At 37.6% G+C, this 16,296-nt stretch overlaps 2 protein-coding genes across 2 annotated transcripts; one reads left to right on the top strand and one right to left on the bottom strand.

The window, feature by feature from the left end:
- Positions 1–6,942: 6,942 nt before the first annotated feature.
- On the top strand, positions 6,943–8,790 carry LOC108976742 (isovaleryl-CoA dehydrogenase, mitochondrial). Its single transcript, XM_018946013.1, has 3 exons — positions 6,943–7,436; positions 7,518–7,643; positions 7,710–8,790. Exons 1-3 carry the CDS (start codon positions 7,210–7,212, stop codon positions 8,626–8,628), a joined length of 1,272 nt encoding a protein of 423 aa, XP_018801558.1. The 5' UTR covers positions 6,943–7,209; the 3' UTR covers positions 8,629–8,790.
- Positions 8,791–12,288: 3,498 nt separating this feature from the next.
- Positions 12,289–16,181, bottom strand: LOC108976672 (talin-1-like; the record flags this gene model as incomplete). The annotated part of the gene is made up of 4 exons (XM_018945917.1): positions 12,289–12,617; positions 13,343–14,025; positions 14,478–15,158; positions 15,651–16,181. Coding segments are annotated over 4 exons (2,127 nt in total), but the record flags the coding sequence as incomplete, so codon positions are not given.
- Between the last annotated feature and the right edge of the window lie 115 nt (positions 16,182–16,296).

Below are 16,296 nucleotides of genomic sequence, written 5' to 3'. Positions count from 1 at the left end.
CACGTACTCTCAGGAGCCGCTACATCCTATCCACATTGTTGAGACATGCGCATTTTAGTTGCTTACTCTCCGTACTTATTGTTGTTGTTGCTGTTGTTGCACCGTCTTAGTTGCTGTTGATAAGCTTGAGTACAAGTAAATGGAGCAATCACGCTTACCACAATTCACCGTCTGCCGTTGCCATCCTGGTGGCGCATGGCACGCTACAAAAGGAGAAAAACGATTTGTTTAAAGCTAAAAATAGCTTTGAACGAGGTTTGATTTTTTTTTTTTTGTAAACATGCATGCATATTTTCATATACATATACAATGACAAATACGAGTCGTGCTTGCTATCCTTGCAGGAATTGCTTCGGTTTTAGTGCACCATCTCTTTCATTCTTTTTCTTCTTTATTGGCGTAGATACCGCTTACGCGATTGTAGCCGAATTTACTACGGCGTGCCAGTCGTTCCTTACTTTCGCTGTCTGCCGCTAACTGGAGATTCCAAGTATAGCTAGGTTCTTCTCCACCTCGTCTTGCCAACTTCTCCACCTCGTCTTTTCCTCTGCTTCCCACGGCGGGTACTATGTCGAATACTTAAAAAGCTGGAGTGTTTTCATTAATACAAATGACATGACCTAGCCAGCGTAGCCGCTGTCTCTTAATTCGCGGAACTATTTCAGTGTCGGTGTATAATTCGTACAGGTCATTGTTCAATCGAATGTGGTATTCGCCGTTGCCAATGCGCTAAGGAACATATATCGTCCGCAGGACTTTTCTCTCAAAAACTCGTAACGTCGTCTCATCGGATGTTGTCATCGTCCATGCCTCTACACCACACAGAACGGGGATGGTCTTTGTTCGTCGAGGTATGACTTTCATCTCTTTCATTACTCTTCTCATTTTCCCAGATAGCCTCAGTAACCGTTTTTGAAATTGAAGTTGGAGCTTCGAAACTCCAAACGAAGTCTTACTCTTCTGCACACGATTCTTGTAATTTGAATATGGTATATTAAGTTTGCCACGAAATTTGTAACACCCAGAAGACAGCATCGGATACCCTATAAAGTACATATATAAATGATCAGTATGTTGAGCTGAGTCGATTTAGCCATGTCCGTCTGTGTATATACGAAGTAGTACCTCAATTTTTCAGATATCATTTTAAAATTTACAAACGTCATTTTCTCTTCAAGAGCTGCTCATTTGTCGGAACTGCCGTTATCGATTCCACTATAACATATAACTAAACGATCGGAATCAAATGCTTGTATGGAAAACTTTCACATTTGACAAGATATATTCGAACGAAATTTGGTATAGATTATTTTCTAAGGCAACAATGTAATCTCAGAAGAATTTGTTCAGATCGGCTCACTATAGCATATAGCTGCCATACAAACCGAACGATCGGAATCAAGGGTTTGTATCTAAAACTTTCGCATTTGACGTTGTATCTTCACAAAATTTGAAATGGATTGCTGCTTAAAGTAATAATAAAATCTCCGAAAAAATTGTTCAGATCGGATTACTATATTAGCCTTGGTTCAGCCGAAGTTAACGTCTTATGCTTTTGTTTTAACATAGGTTAAATTCGGTTCAGCCATATATCTCCAAGATGGCAATTAGATTTGATTTACTGAATACAAGTTTTTTTGTAAAGCCAAAAAACTCCTGTAATTAGAACTCATGTATCTGCAAAGCACCTTGAATCCATCTCAAATAAGCTTAGATATTATATTTAAATTATATTACCGCTAATTCACTTGGATGACTGAAAGGTTGAGATTCAAGGTGATGTCCGGAAAATTTGTTAATGTATGTACATGCAAATTGAAAATTATCAGTTAAAACCTTTTTAAATGGGGAAAGGTAAACTTTGCTGAGAGCTCACTAGAACTCTTGAGATATACCTTGAATCAGAAGAAACGTGACCATCTCACTCATGCCAAAATCATGTGTGACCCAGCCATTCAATTGTAAATCACAAGAAAAAATCGGCCCATTCTACATATCATTTTTTCTTTTTTTTATCACCAAATCTATTGGACTTACTTTTTTTTTACCAGCTTACCTTACAAACGACTTGAGACAAGATCTAATGAGGTCTACCAACAAGAACGACGTAATGTTAAAATGAAATAAAACACTAAAATTTTATTCAAATGGGTGCTGTGTTTTTTTTTTTTTTTTTTTTTTNTTTTTTTTTTTTTTGGATTTTGTTATGCATATACCACTGTGATCAAATTGAAAGGTGAATTTTGTCCACTTCATCTCCTTCAAAGTAATCTCCTCCCGCTGCAAAGGCGGAACGAATTTTCCAGTCATCATAGCATTTGGAAAAGTCTTCCGTCGTAATGGCCATCAGAGCCTTCTTCGATTCAGCTTTTATATGTATTCTTAATTGAGTCAAAACGGTGTCCCCGAAGTGGTCATGTGAATTTGCTGAATAGCCAGAAGTTACATGAAGGTAAATCACGCGAATGCGGTGGTTGCGGCACGATATTAGTTGAAAATGTGGCGAATAACCAATGCAGTATGAGATGGTGCATTATCTCACTTCTTTTTTCAATAAATTCAGACATAGTAAAAATCGAAGTGAATTCACTTTAAGAGTCTCACAAAACGCCGCGTGTCTCAATTAATAATAAATATAATTTTTTGACGTGAAATTTAGCATAGATGTCACTAATAGTACTATAAACTTATAGAAAAAATTTTTTTGATTCGGAAAACATACGAAGTATAAATTACAAATTCACCTTTCAATTTGATCACAGTAGCACATTTATGATTTGAGCAAATTGTCTTCCAAACGTCCAGCAATGCTCCGTTTGCATATCCACCCATTTACGAATCCAATTTTCGATGATTCGGAGCAGCATTTCGGCTATAATGCGCTCAGTGTGGCCTTTGAGCTACGCGAGTGCTAGGGATTGATTGGCTTAAACCTTTGATTTAATATACCCCCAGAAAAAATAATCTAGAGGAAAATAAATTAACGAATTTAAGATTGCGTGGTGATATAAATTAAAATTAAAATGATTTAATACAGAAAGCTTTAGAACGCCCCATTTCTTAAAAGTGGGTTAAAACTAATTTTGATTTTTTTTCAAAGCTTTTGAAACTGTCTAATACCAACTGAAAATTTCTAGGCTGTCTCGAACTGGTACAAAGTTCGCGACATTAAGCTAGTCATTAACTAGTTATACCGTACCATATTTCTTCAACCGAAATGTTATTCCCTGCAGGGCTACAGCTTTGCATGTATTTGTATTCTCGTAGCTTTGAAATGTTTCATCGGTTGTTGCTGCAAGTAACTGCCGCCATTTGTTGTTCAAACATTCGGCATTAACGGTTTGACAAGCTAAGCGTCTTCATTTTTGTTATTATCCTTACAAATTAACATTCATTACATGTCCGGCTTTTTTATAGTCATGAACAAACCTTTTTACATCCACACATACAGTCGAGGCGAGTACAGTGCTGTTGGAGGGAGTTGGAAGTCGCAGACAAATATGTGTTTTTTAGTTGACAACAAATCTCAACTAGCAGCTACAATTTCAGATATACCCACACATACATACATAAATTTTTACATAATTCGAACATATTATAGCACTGAAGTTGGTAGTTGTCAAAACTTGTCCACTTGCCAAAAGATTGATGGAGGATAACACACTTTTTGAAAGAAATTAATAATCTAACAAAATTCACACCAAAACTTCGATACCCTACGACGGTAATGCAGTGCTATTGTAATTTCTTATAATTACTTTGACTATAATTTTTGGAAAATGAGTACAGTACGTTTTAATTTTCGGTTTCTGCCTGGACGCTAGGGTACCCGTACCCAAATTGAAACTAAGTGAAACCAGAGCCTATTACGCCTTTTCTCTACTCCATCTTTCCAGAGCAGTCGTTTATCGTCTCCTCTCCTGCTACTACTAAGTTATACTAATTTGAATGATGTCAGAGGTGTAACTTATATTAATAGTAGACTTTATTCATAATTTTAAAATTCGTAATTTATTCTTGAAAATCTATGTCGTCCCCCTCCAAGTAATCCCCTCTGGCCCTGGTACACTTATGCCAACGTTTCTTCAATTCTGGTAACTGTTGTTACTTTAATATTTTCAATTTTGCGGTCGTTTGATTCTGCTGAATAGCCAAAAGTCCCACGGAGCTAATTTAGGCGAATATTGGATAAAAATTTGGCGAAAAACTCAAATGATATTTCTATCAACGTAATCTCGTGGTTTCTTTAGTTTCGGGTTAGCTTTGCACGATATTCGCCCTTTTGATCGTCTGTTTGTGGGTAGCAAGCATAGAACCAAGGCTCATCGCCAGTAATAATACGTTTCTTGACATCCTGGTAGTCGGAAAGCATTACTTCACAGACATAAACCGACGCTGTTTTTCGAAAAAATTGAATGAGGAACCAATCGTGTTTTCACTTTTCTTGGGTCCAAATGATCTTTCAAAATGGTTTTTACTGATCATTCCGATATTTCAACGATGCCAGTAAGATCTCTGATAGTTAATCGTTTATCCTCAAGCAGCAGTTTCTTTATTTTATGAACTGATGATCAAAGTTGATGTTGATGGCCGTCCTGGATGTCGTTCGTCGTCAATGCGTTCCGTCCCTCTTTGAATAATTTATACCTATTAAAAACGCTTGCTCGCGATACAAAATTATCAACGGAAACCTTTTCCAACATTTGGAACGTTTCGGCATCAGAAATCTGATTTCGCACACAAAATTTAATGGAACTTCTTTGTTGAATAATTTTCTTCTTCTTATCTTGAATAATTTTACTCCTCGTAAAAATCGCCGATTGCCCATTATGTCCTTCAGAAAGACAAGTGCTCACAGTATATACTATATAAATATATCAGCGTTACTAGAACATCTTTGTTTCATCTCATATGAACAATTTCCATTCGTCCAGAGGTTTAAGGGGCTATACCAGTGCGACACTTAAAAAAAAAATTTTTTTTATATACTATTTTTTACTATACAATGACCTACGATCTTTTGGATTGGTTGAAAATTGTCAATTTGGAAATTAAAAAAACAACCATTTTTACCTAAACAGGCGACTTTTTTTTCAATATTACGCCATTTTGTTAATTTTTGATATTTTTTAAAAAGCATTGTATAGGAAATATCTTAAAGTTTAATAAACTCATTCGGTTGGAATCAAGTTGGGGCACTTTGTTTTTTTGGCACCTCCGAAGACAGCCCATAACTCCGTTATTTTTCAAAATTTTTGTAACAAAAAATTTTTACAATATAGCTGAAAATATACCTTATTACGTACGAGGATATATCAATTCACGAAAATCGCCGAATTTCTCATGCGTCACACTGGTATGGCCCCTTAATAAGTGTCAGATAGAACGTACTTCCATATTGTTACTGATTTCTAGACGTTATTATGTCGCATTCAATTAAATGTTCCTTTCTATCTTTTCAATATATTTTACAACAGATCTATATAAATTAAGTACCATCTCAAGGTCACATCTCAGATATCCTACTACGAAGTCCACAATTTCTATAATGAAGAAAAAACAAAATTTAATTCCTTTGACTTTCTGCCATCAATTAACATCTCCTCAAATAATCATTGAGGATAGCATCTCATAGCTGTTCCTATGTTCAGGTTTTTTGAGGCTCATTCCTGATCGAGAAATTACATTGGACGAATTTTCTATATTTTCAAATAAAAAGCCAAGAAAATTAATTAAAGCTGACGAATCGTTTCGAATTTGTCACAAAATTGTTAAAGGGGTGATCTAGGCTTGTTCACCTAAGTGCTTAAATAAGCGACAGCTAAGAGATTTTGTACTTCGGTTCTTAAAAGATAGATATTCAAGCAGTAAATATTAAGATTAGTATACTTCGCCAGCCCAAACAATTTCTAGTTGGTATCTAACAAGATTTTTAGCCTTATGGGAGTATCAATCAGAGTCCCTAGTCAGAACCGCTAACGAAGATGAACCTTTTTGAGGGTAATCTAGAGAACACTAATTTTCAAAATATATAATAATAAAACAAAAGCTAGATATATTCATTGAGAACTCTTTAAAAGTTTATAATCACTTCTCCTGGAGACAGAAAGTTGACGATCTTTCAGATTCTGACATCAAGTGATAAATTTGATTGGAGTAAAAGCCAAATCCACAGAAACAGTAATAGTAATAGTAGGAATTTTAGATAAGACAGCAATTGCCAAGGTGCGGAAAATACTGAAAAAAATATAAAAAGAATTCTTTATACACAACGGTCACTTCTAACCAATTTTATGCAATAAAATGAATTTGGCTTAAAAACTGTCAAGAATTTATACCTTTTAGAATATCGCAAAATGCTCTCTCCAGAAAGTAATATAGTTCTAAGCGCCACGTAGTTCGTAACATTCGAAACAAAAAGTCGTAGGCTTTATAACATATATATATATACATATATACTTCCCATTTGTAGGAAGCGCCGATATCGGATCTCTCGGATCTTATAACCTGAACTATCAAGGTCAAATTATTGTGTGGAAAACTATTTTATTCAACGATATAAGACGTTATGTTGTCTAAAGAAACACTACACTCTCCAAACATTTTTTTCAGATCAGATCACTATAGCATATAGCTGCCATACAAACTGAGCGATCAAAATCGAGTTCTTATATGAAAACTTTGTTATTTGTAAAGTGTATTATAGCTTCGGTGCAATTTTTTTTTTTTTATTTTGCTTTCGATTATTCAAGTGACAAGGTTCTGAAATAAAAGAGAGTGATGGTGGAGATATCTGATATTACAAAGGGCTTTCTCTCTTTCAATTTCGAATTCATAAAAGAGCGCAACGGAAAGCTCTTTTGATCGCTTGAAATAAATATTTGTGAGCTTTTATTGGATTTTTCCATATGCATTTAAATAGTAAATTTTGTTTTTATATCAGAAATTTTCGTGAAATACGTAATTTACTACATCTTCTCTTGGATATTCGAAATATATAAAAAAAATTAATTTTTTGAATTCAAATTTTAAAACTCCAAGCAGTCAGCTGGCAACGCCGTACTGATAATGAACGTGTGTTTATGTAATCAAAACATCTGTTGCTGATTAAAAGTGTTTAATATTTTGTGCTAGTTGGAAGTGAATTGTGAAAGCAATCTTTTATTATCTCCCTCCCTCCTGTTATTAGTTTTTTTGCACCCAATTAATATGTCCCTAAGTTTACGTTTCGTCACAAAATCCCTCTCCAACTTGTTGCCACGTTGTGTTGCGGCAAGCGCACCACAACAGGTCAGAGGTGCAGCACACTATCCCGTCAATGATAAGTTTTACGGCTTAAATGAGGAACAACAGAAGTTGCGTGAGATCGCTTTCAATTTCTTTCAAAAGGAATTGGCACCGTATGCCAAGGAAATCGACAAGAATGACAACTTCAAGTGAGTTTCTTTATTATTAAAAGAACACTGTGAATATGATGTTTACATAAATAGAAATGTACTTTGACCTGTTGCACACAGAGATCTACGCGCATTTTGGCAGAAGATGGGCGAACTGGGCTTCCTAGGCATCACAGCTGAACCGGATTTCGGTGGCACTGGTGGCACTTACCTCGATCATTGCATTATCATGGAGGAGATTTCCAGGTGAGCAAGCAGTATCACACACACTTGATTATATATATAAATTTTCGCTTATTTTCACTGCTGCAGAGCTGCTGGTGGCGTTGCACTCTCCTACGGTGCCCACTCAAATCTTTGCGTGAATCAGCTCACGAAAAACGGCACCAACGAACAAAAAGAAAAATACCTACCAAAACTATGCAGTGGCGAGCATATCGGTGGTTTGGCCATGTCCGAACCAGGTTCCGGCTCCGATGTCGTCTCGATGAAGTTGCGCGCCGAGAAAAAGGGTGACTACTATGTGCTCAACGGCAGCAAATTCTGGATTACCAATGGCTCAGATGCAGACACATTAATTGTGTACGCCAAGACCGGTACCGGTTGCGAGGACAAGCATGCCATAACGGCATTTATCATAGAGACAGCGTGGGAGGGTTTCAGTGTGGCGCAAAAACTCGATAAACTGGGCATGCGTGGCAGCAGCACATGCGAATTGGTGTTCCAGGATCTTAAAGTGCCGTCTAAGAATATTTTGGGCAAGGAAAATAAGGGTGTCTATGTGCTGATGTCCGGTTTGGATTATGAACGTCTTGTGTTGGCTGCCGGTCCCGTGGGTCTGATGCAAGCCGCCATCGATGTCTCCTTCGACTATGCGCATCAACGCAAGCAAAAGGGTCAGCTGATTGGTGAATTCCAGCTGATGCAGGGCAAAATGGCTGATATGTATACCACTTTGAGCGCCTGCCGTTCGTATTTGTATGCTGTTGCGCGTTCCGCAGATTGTGGTGAGCGCAGCTCAAAGGATTGCGCTGGTGTCATTTTGTATTGTGCTGAGAAAGCCACTCAAGTGGCGCTGGAAGCCATACAAATACTTGGTGGTAATGGCTATATCAATGAGTATCCGACCGGTCGCATAATGCGCGATGCTAAATTGTATGAGATCGGTGCTGGCACTTCGGAGATTCGTCGTTGGTTGATCGGCCGTCAGTTGAATCAGGAATACAAGTAAACGTTACGCTGAAATTGCGGTTGTGATTTGTGTCTTGCAGAAAACCCAGCTATGATATACATAAATTAACAAACAGACTATTTGTTGCATTTATTTTTGTACCTTTGTACAGCTATATGTATGTGTAAATAATGTACTCTCCAATAAGCATATATTCTTATACATAAATATACATAGATATATATTCTAATTTTAATAAACAATGTTATTTTTTAACAAAATATACTTAGTTTTTGGTTTATTGCAATCATATATGAAAACTAAATAGGAATTTTATTCAATTTTAATTTCAAAAACAAATAAAAAAACAAAAAATATCATTAACTTCGGTTAATAAAATGTTCATACAATAACTATATTTAGATCCGTCAGTTTATATGGCAACTATATGCTATGGTGGTCCGATGTCGGCGGTTCTGACAAATGAGAAGCTTCTTGACGAGAAATGAACGTGTACATGATTTTAGATCGGTATTTCAAAAGCCGAGGGGCAGGCAGACTCAGCTCGTCATGCTGCTCATTTTGTACAAAGACTAGATTCTTCCGAATGCATTTCGGTTCACCCATGCTTTTTAGTTTGCGTCTGAGGGGATGGAAAATGCCTTCCGCATCAACAGTGCTGTCATCACAGCAGCCCACTCTGAAACCACATTTGCATTACTTCATTACCTTTTTCTCACTGATAGATTTACATCTGCGCACTTTCAGCCAAGTCCCGATTTTTACCGCGTCGTAAAATTGCTGCGAATTTCTGGCTCATCCCCCAGTTTGCTTCACTTTCCACCATGACGCTGATTAAGTTGTCCGCGTTTATCGGGCAAACCAGGTTGTTGTTGTTGTTGTTGTTGTTGTAACGGCAGAATTCTGCCGAGTTGACAGTCCTTGGCCGGATAAAAATCCGGGTCCGTTCTCGTTGACATCGCATACACTCAAAGAATGTGTGTTCAGCCGCATCGTTGTATAGGCAGGGCGTTTCTTCGATTTTTCCAAATTCTGTGGAGGTACCTTTTGTAGCATTCGTGGGCTGGGTTGTGTTGTGTAAAAGTCGACTTCTATGAATTCACGGCTTCTCAATGAGTTTAGGTCTGTGGCCGTTCATCTGCTACTACCCTCATTCTCCCATCATCGTTACCATATTGTTATTGTATCTTTCTTTATTTGTTCTATTGCGTTTTTGTATTTTTCGGACGTTTTCTTTAGCTCGCACAGCTTTTTCTTTTCGTATGCTAGATAAGAAATTAAATTGGGACATTATCGCTTATGATTAATATTGCATTACCTGGCACTGTTCGGCAGGCTGATGCAACTGTGAGGGCTGAGGTGCGCTGCGGTGCACTCTGGCCACTACTGTACGCCGGTTTTATTTTTTAAGCGCATCTACCCCAATCTCAGCTTCTTATAATAGAACCCTGATTGTCATCGACGTGAGGAGCTTTCTCTTTTCCTGCCAGGGGCTCCCTAGGTTGGCTGTTAGTTTGCTAAGTTGAGAGATGATGTTCGCTGCCTTTCCTGCGGCTTGCTGGATTTGTACCAAGAAGGTTAGTTTACTGTTTTTGCATACTTTTTTCGAGGGAAATGTGCTTATTTGTTAGCAGTAATAGGTCTGTTTTCCCCATAGCGAGCTGAAGGTTGTATGAGTCGAACCATGCTTGCGTTCATATTATGACTTGATTAAGCTTCGCTTCTTCTGCGTCTGTAATTACTACTGCAATGTCCTTCGCGTAGCCAATTAAGTACAAATCTGGCATTTCGAGTTTTAGTGTAGCGTAATGGCTTATGTTTCGCAAGTCTGGACCTAGAATACATTCTTGTGCTGCTGCTGACGTGACCGATATGTGTTGTGGTCCCTCTCTAGTTTAGTATAGCTGTTACTAAGGTAGCTCCGCACCGCAGCTCTGAGACAGTCGGGGATTTTAAAGCTTGTTTTCGAGAGCGTGTGTCGATCATATCCCCCCATCAGCAACCATGCTTTGAGATTCGCGCAAACATCTAGTATAAATCTGAACTATGTAACTTGTTTTTTGAGAAGATGAAAGAAATTCCGAAAACGGCTAATTTCGAAATTATAACCTCTTCGAAACTAAAAAATTCTAAGTCGGCACTTATTTTTATAGCAATAACAGTACCTAATCTGAAATGAATTTCCTCACAGCTAGAAGAAAATCCACAAAACTCTCCAACTCAGTTATTAATACTTATTTTTATTTAATTTAATTTCATTGTACAGATAAAAACAAATACACATGAAAACACAAATTAAAAAAGTATTTTTAGTTTATATGCGCGTAAATAATTGTAAGCCAAAAACTAAAAAAAAAAAAAATAAAATATATACGCATGTATGTACAAATAGGTCTAATATATATTTTATATAGCATTTAGCGTGTGCGAAAAAAAGAAAAATACAAATACATACATATAAATATTTCCATTCGAAGTGTTAAAATAAGTTTTAAAAACATTAATCACGTATAAAAGGGATACAAGTGGCGTTAGACAATTAACGAATTACAATATAAAGCATAGAACGTAGTACATTTAAATTGTTTTTTTTTTCTTTTTCACATTTTCATTTTGTTTATTTAAATATATATGTATATGGTTTATTGTAATATTTTTTGTATATTCTTGTGGTGAGTGGTGCAACTTTTTGCTTACAAATGCGCTCTAAACAATAATTAATACAGTTAATTGTGTTATATAATATATCGCCAGCTAAAATGCTAAGTAACGTAACATCACTTTACAGACCGAGGAAAAATTTTTGGAACAAAAACATGAGTTTTGGGTATAAATTGGTCATATATTGGTTATTATAGCTGACGATTTTTGATTTTTTTTTTTTTTTTTTTTTTTTTTTTTTTTTTTTTTTTTTTTTTTTTTTTGTTGTTTATTGATATCACGTTGTTTTGCATTTTAGTTGACGATATGTAAATAATTAAAACATTATGCAAGTACAGGCAACATATTGGCAACAAAAATATCATTTCCATATGGACTGCAGATCGTTGTATTGAACTTTACATTATAACGTAAAAAAGGACAAGCACGCTGGAGGAAAAATACACAGTTACACAATGCGGCAATGGAATAACACAAAATTACATTATAACGGCACAATTTGGCGAGCAAATGGTGAGTAGTTGCCCTTTCAACTGTTCTTACACCATTTTTCTGTTTCTGTTTGGCGCAATATACATTTTTTTTTTCCAAAACAAAAAACATATCAAATCTCTTATTATTTACTAATATCTAAATAGCAATGCATTATTATTATTACAAGTAGGTAGTTTAATTATAAATATTAGTACAGTTAAAAGCACTTTTGGCAAATTTTCTTAAGCGCCTACAAAACGGTAGTTATTTTGGCGAAGTGGCATTTCTCGCAAGCAAACTTTGTGGCAAACCGTTAGGTTGTTAATGAGATAACAACACACAACAGTTAGTTTAATAGCACCAACATGTTTGCCAAATTTTACAGTTACACATTTACATTGTTCATTTCATGCAATTTTTTTCATGTTTTTTTTTTTATAATTTTTTATTATTATTATTTTAATTTTTTATTATTTTTTATAATTTTTTATTACATTTTTTAGAAATTTTTTATCATATTTTTTTACGAATTTTTGTTATAGTTATTTTAATTTTTTGTTATGTTTATATTATTTATTTTTATTTGTTATTCTCCTTTACAGTATTTTTGTTTTTCGCTTATTTGCTTTTGTGTGTATTCGCATCTCTAACTTATTTAAATCTATTCCATGCGAAAACTATGCGACTCGGTTTTCTTCTCCGAACGCGTCTCGGTTGTGGTGCTAAATGTTTTGCGTTCCATTACGCGCTGTGTCATCGATGTCAAACGCTCCGAGCCCTGATCAATTATGCTGACTTTGCCGCCATCAGTGCTGAGCGTTAATTGCGAGAAGTTGGAGTCCAATGGTTTGTCCACCGTTTCATTGCTCTTCTCGTAGTTACGCGTTTCATATCTAAAAATTCGGATTCATTAGTATTTAATATTTTATTAAACCAATTCGAAATATGCATGAAAAAATGTTGACTTTGGCTTCGCCAGGTTAATTTTTTATAGCGTAAAAGGTATAAATAGATTTTTAACATGATTTTGATCCGTTAGTTTATATAACACATTTATGCTAATGTCCGTATTGACAAAAAAAAATTTCTTTTTGGGAGCTTGAAGTGATGCTTTGGACAATAATCTGTGGCAAATTTCTTGTCGAAATATTGTCAAATTAAAAAAGTTTGCCCCCTAACGACTTGATTTTGATCAGTTGTTGTTGTTATAGTGGTAGAAAACATTCAGGAAGTAGTTTCGAGGAATGGTGCCGAGTTGACAGTCCTTGGCCGGATAAAAATGCGGGCTGTACCGGTTACTCCGACCCGACTGTCGTATTGTTGTTTTTGCTGTTGTTGTAGCGGCAGAATTATGCGGAGTTGATCGTCCGTGGTTGGATAAAAATTCGTGTCTATTCCGATTACGTAGACCCGACTGGCATCTACATGTCGCATATTGTATTTATATAGTGTCGCGCGGTAAAATAATATATGTATATAGCTTTTTAAACAACACAAATTCAATTCTACTGCTAAATTTCATATCAAATGAAAATTCTTAACATAACCTCAAATGTGAAATGTACCAATTAGCTTCATATTTCTGCAATCAATGCGCTATCACTTTCACCGTACTCACCTCGAGGTATAACCCTCATAGTTTTGACCTGGATAAGCGCCTGCACCGGTAATCTGCACCACACCACCCTGGCCGAACGTCTTGTCATGCAAATCTTGTACACAAGCTTCCAATTTGCGATTAACCGACGACGATGACTTCTGTTGTGGTGACTGCGTTGGGTGAGCAGCATTGCCAGCGATTGTTGTTGTAGCGGTGGTGGTATTTTCAAAAGATTGTTGTTGTTGTTGATGATAATTACTAACATTCGCTTTAGAAGTGGGTGATTGTGTGAGTTTAGCACCGCTAACACCGCTGTTAGTACCTAATAAACTGCCACCAGCACCACCTGCTGTCGGACTACCGGGGTAGGGGCGTGGCACGGCGTTGGCTGTTAGTTTGGGGTTAGGTCTAAAAGTGCTGCCACCACTGCCGGCCGCAGTGGCTACCTGCATGTTGTACAGTGTGGTGGAGAGTGGTGGCGGCGGTGGTGGCAACTCGATGCCACCATTCAAATCACCAACGCTAGCATATTGGTGGCTCATCGGTGGTGGCGGTGGCGACACAGCGGCAGGATGATGGAAATGCTGTGGATGCGTCGCATAGTTGTAATGATGCTTCGCCTGCTGCTGTTGTTCTTGTTGGTTGTAATAGCTCGGCGAAGTGGGCACGTCCGAGGGGTAGCCCGCCGAACGGTTTAGTGTCTAAAGGTTTTAGATGTGAATGAAGTTAAAGTGGCGGACGTTATTATTATTTTTGGTTAGAACGAATATTAGTGGTGGATGTAAATGCAACCATTGTTTTTTTTTTTCTAATTAACAAAACATAAGTGCCGTTAGTCTACATAAATTATTATAATATGCTAAAAAGAAAAAAAATATTTTAACCACAGCGAGCAACACACTTATTTGTCTCAACACCAATTGTTGCCAATTCAATTTATTTTTTAAAATTTTTGTTGTAATTTACAAAACAACAAACATGCAGTTCGTTTCTTTTCGTTTGTTTAAAAATTTCGCCAGTGTGTTGGCCACTCAATGAACGAGCTGTTCTTCCTCAATGCAAAGCTACATCAATTAAAATATGAAAATGTGCAACAACAAAATAAAAATCGAGTAACAACAATAAAAACGCACAATTACAAGCGTATACATACATTATTATGACTCTTCTGCAATGTGCCGTAGGTGGACTGCGCATACTCCGTGTCACTCTCGTCCGTGGCAAAACCTTGTGTCTTCTTCTGCATCGCGCGCGCATGCCTAATGGTGACGAGTTTCTGGTGCGCCTCTTCCAACTGTTTCTCCAAGCGCAGCACATCGGAGCGCGCATTAATCTCCTGCGCCATGCCATCCACCATCGACGTGTTGATTTTCAATGTCTTCTCCTCCTCATCCTCCAATCCCTGTTGTGCGGCGCGCACCAAATTCTCGGTAGACTTGATCACTTGATTGCCTGCCGCTTGTAGACGACGTCCAGCTTCCGAATTTGGATTCGATTTCACTTTGCAAGCGATAAGCAATTGTGCCGTTGAGGCTGCCACTTGCTTGGCGGTTGAAATTAGCATTTCCTCGGTGCCTACGCCGCGCACCAAATTCTGTGCGGCCTCAACCAAGCTATGTGTGGCGGCAGCAACAAGCCGCGCCGCCGATATAAGGCCTTCCGACCATTGTCCATCATCGGAGGAGGTGAGCGGACGACGCGCCACTTTACCCTGGTCGATGAGTTCGCGTTGCGCCGCGTTGGCAGCGCGCACCAAAGCCGACGAAGCGGCCATAATACCTTTGGCGGCCTCCAAAATCATTTCATCGAACTTCATGTTCTCGTCCAACTCGATCTGTAAGTGGAAAGTCAATTAGTTTATATGTTTTGTAGTAGAAGTGTTTTGAGGTTATGTTGTGTTATGTGTAATTTACAATTGTTTAGTGCATTGAAAACCTTCGCCATTATAAAAAATATTGTTTAGTAGCATATTAATAATCGCAGTAATAATATGTTTGATTCCTGGGTGAACCTTTAAATGTAACAACCAAGAATATCAAACATATCTGACTGGAACTATTAGCGTTTAGTAGCAGTTTAGGGCAGACACACACACTATGTAACCACACACCATTAATTTTTTAGCTTTTCGGTTTAGTGAAATTCGCACAGTTAATTATCTTAAATTAATTTTTAATAAATTATTTGTTTTTTAAAGCACAGTTAGTTACGAAAACTCCAACACCATTTCATTAGATTGTTAAAAAACTATTTTCAACACCACTTGGGTGGGCACACACATATTAATGAGAACATATATATATATGTATATATATAAAACACTCACCTTCACATCGGGTTGGCGACGCGGCCGTAGGGACGCCAGCTTCTTAGCCGCCGCATCAATAGATGCCGCCGCGCCAAGCAGCTCGTTTTCGGCAATCACTGTCGGATCTTCGGGATCAATCCAATCCGAACCCTTTAGTAGGCGCGCCATAGCCACTAGATCGGTTACGCTCTTCGCTACACGACGCGACAGATGTACACGATCATCGGCCGAACAATTGTGTAGTATGCCATTCAAAAGTTCGCGATAGGATTCGCCGACAGCGGCACCAGCTTCGAGTGTGCGTTGACGCAAATCTTCCGTCTCGGCACAATTCCATGCAACCGAACGGCAAATTAGTAGCATTTCAGATATGGCGCGTCGCCCTAAATTAGCGGCTGCGACAATATCGGTCTGTAAATTGGAAGCACCGGCGGCAACGGCCTTTGCCGTGGCCAGTGTCACGTTCTTGGTGACGCGTATCAAATCTTCAGGGCCACACATTGCGCTGCCGGGTGGTGGTGGTGAGTGGATGGCCTGTGAGAATGATAAATTAATTTTTTGTGGTGTTTAAAGTGATGTCACTGAAAAATAAAATTCTAAAACTCAAAAAAAAAAAAAAGTACATTCATACATACACTCAAAAACATTATTGGAATTAAATTTT

This window comes from Bactrocera latifrons, unplaced genomic scaffold, assembly GCF_001853355.1.
Source record: "Bactrocera latifrons isolate USDA-ARS-PBARC rearing strain unplaced genomic scaffold, ASM185335v1 scaffold_8, whole genome shotgun sequence".
Classification (NCBI taxonomy): domain Eukaryota; kingdom Metazoa; phylum Arthropoda; class Insecta; order Diptera; family Tephritidae; genus Bactrocera; species Bactrocera latifrons.
The sequence above is the reverse complement of the archived record's forward strand: the minus strand, read 5'-3'. Positions and strand labels throughout refer to the sequence as shown.

Bases quoted from the DNA above. Each gene is read 5' to 3' on its own strand.
- LOC108976742 (XM_018946013.1), top strand. From the start codon at position 7,210: ATGTCCCTAAGTTTACGTTTCGTCACAAAATCCCTCTCCAACTTGTTG. The intron at 7,437-7,517 runs GTGAGTTTCTTT...TGTTGCACACAG, and splicing joins GACAAGAATGACAACTTCAA to AGATCTACGCGCATTTTGGC. The intron at 7,644-7,709 runs GTGAGCAAGCAG...TCACTGCTGCAG, and splicing joins ATCATGGAGGAGATTTCCAG to AGCTGCTGGTGGCGTTGCAC.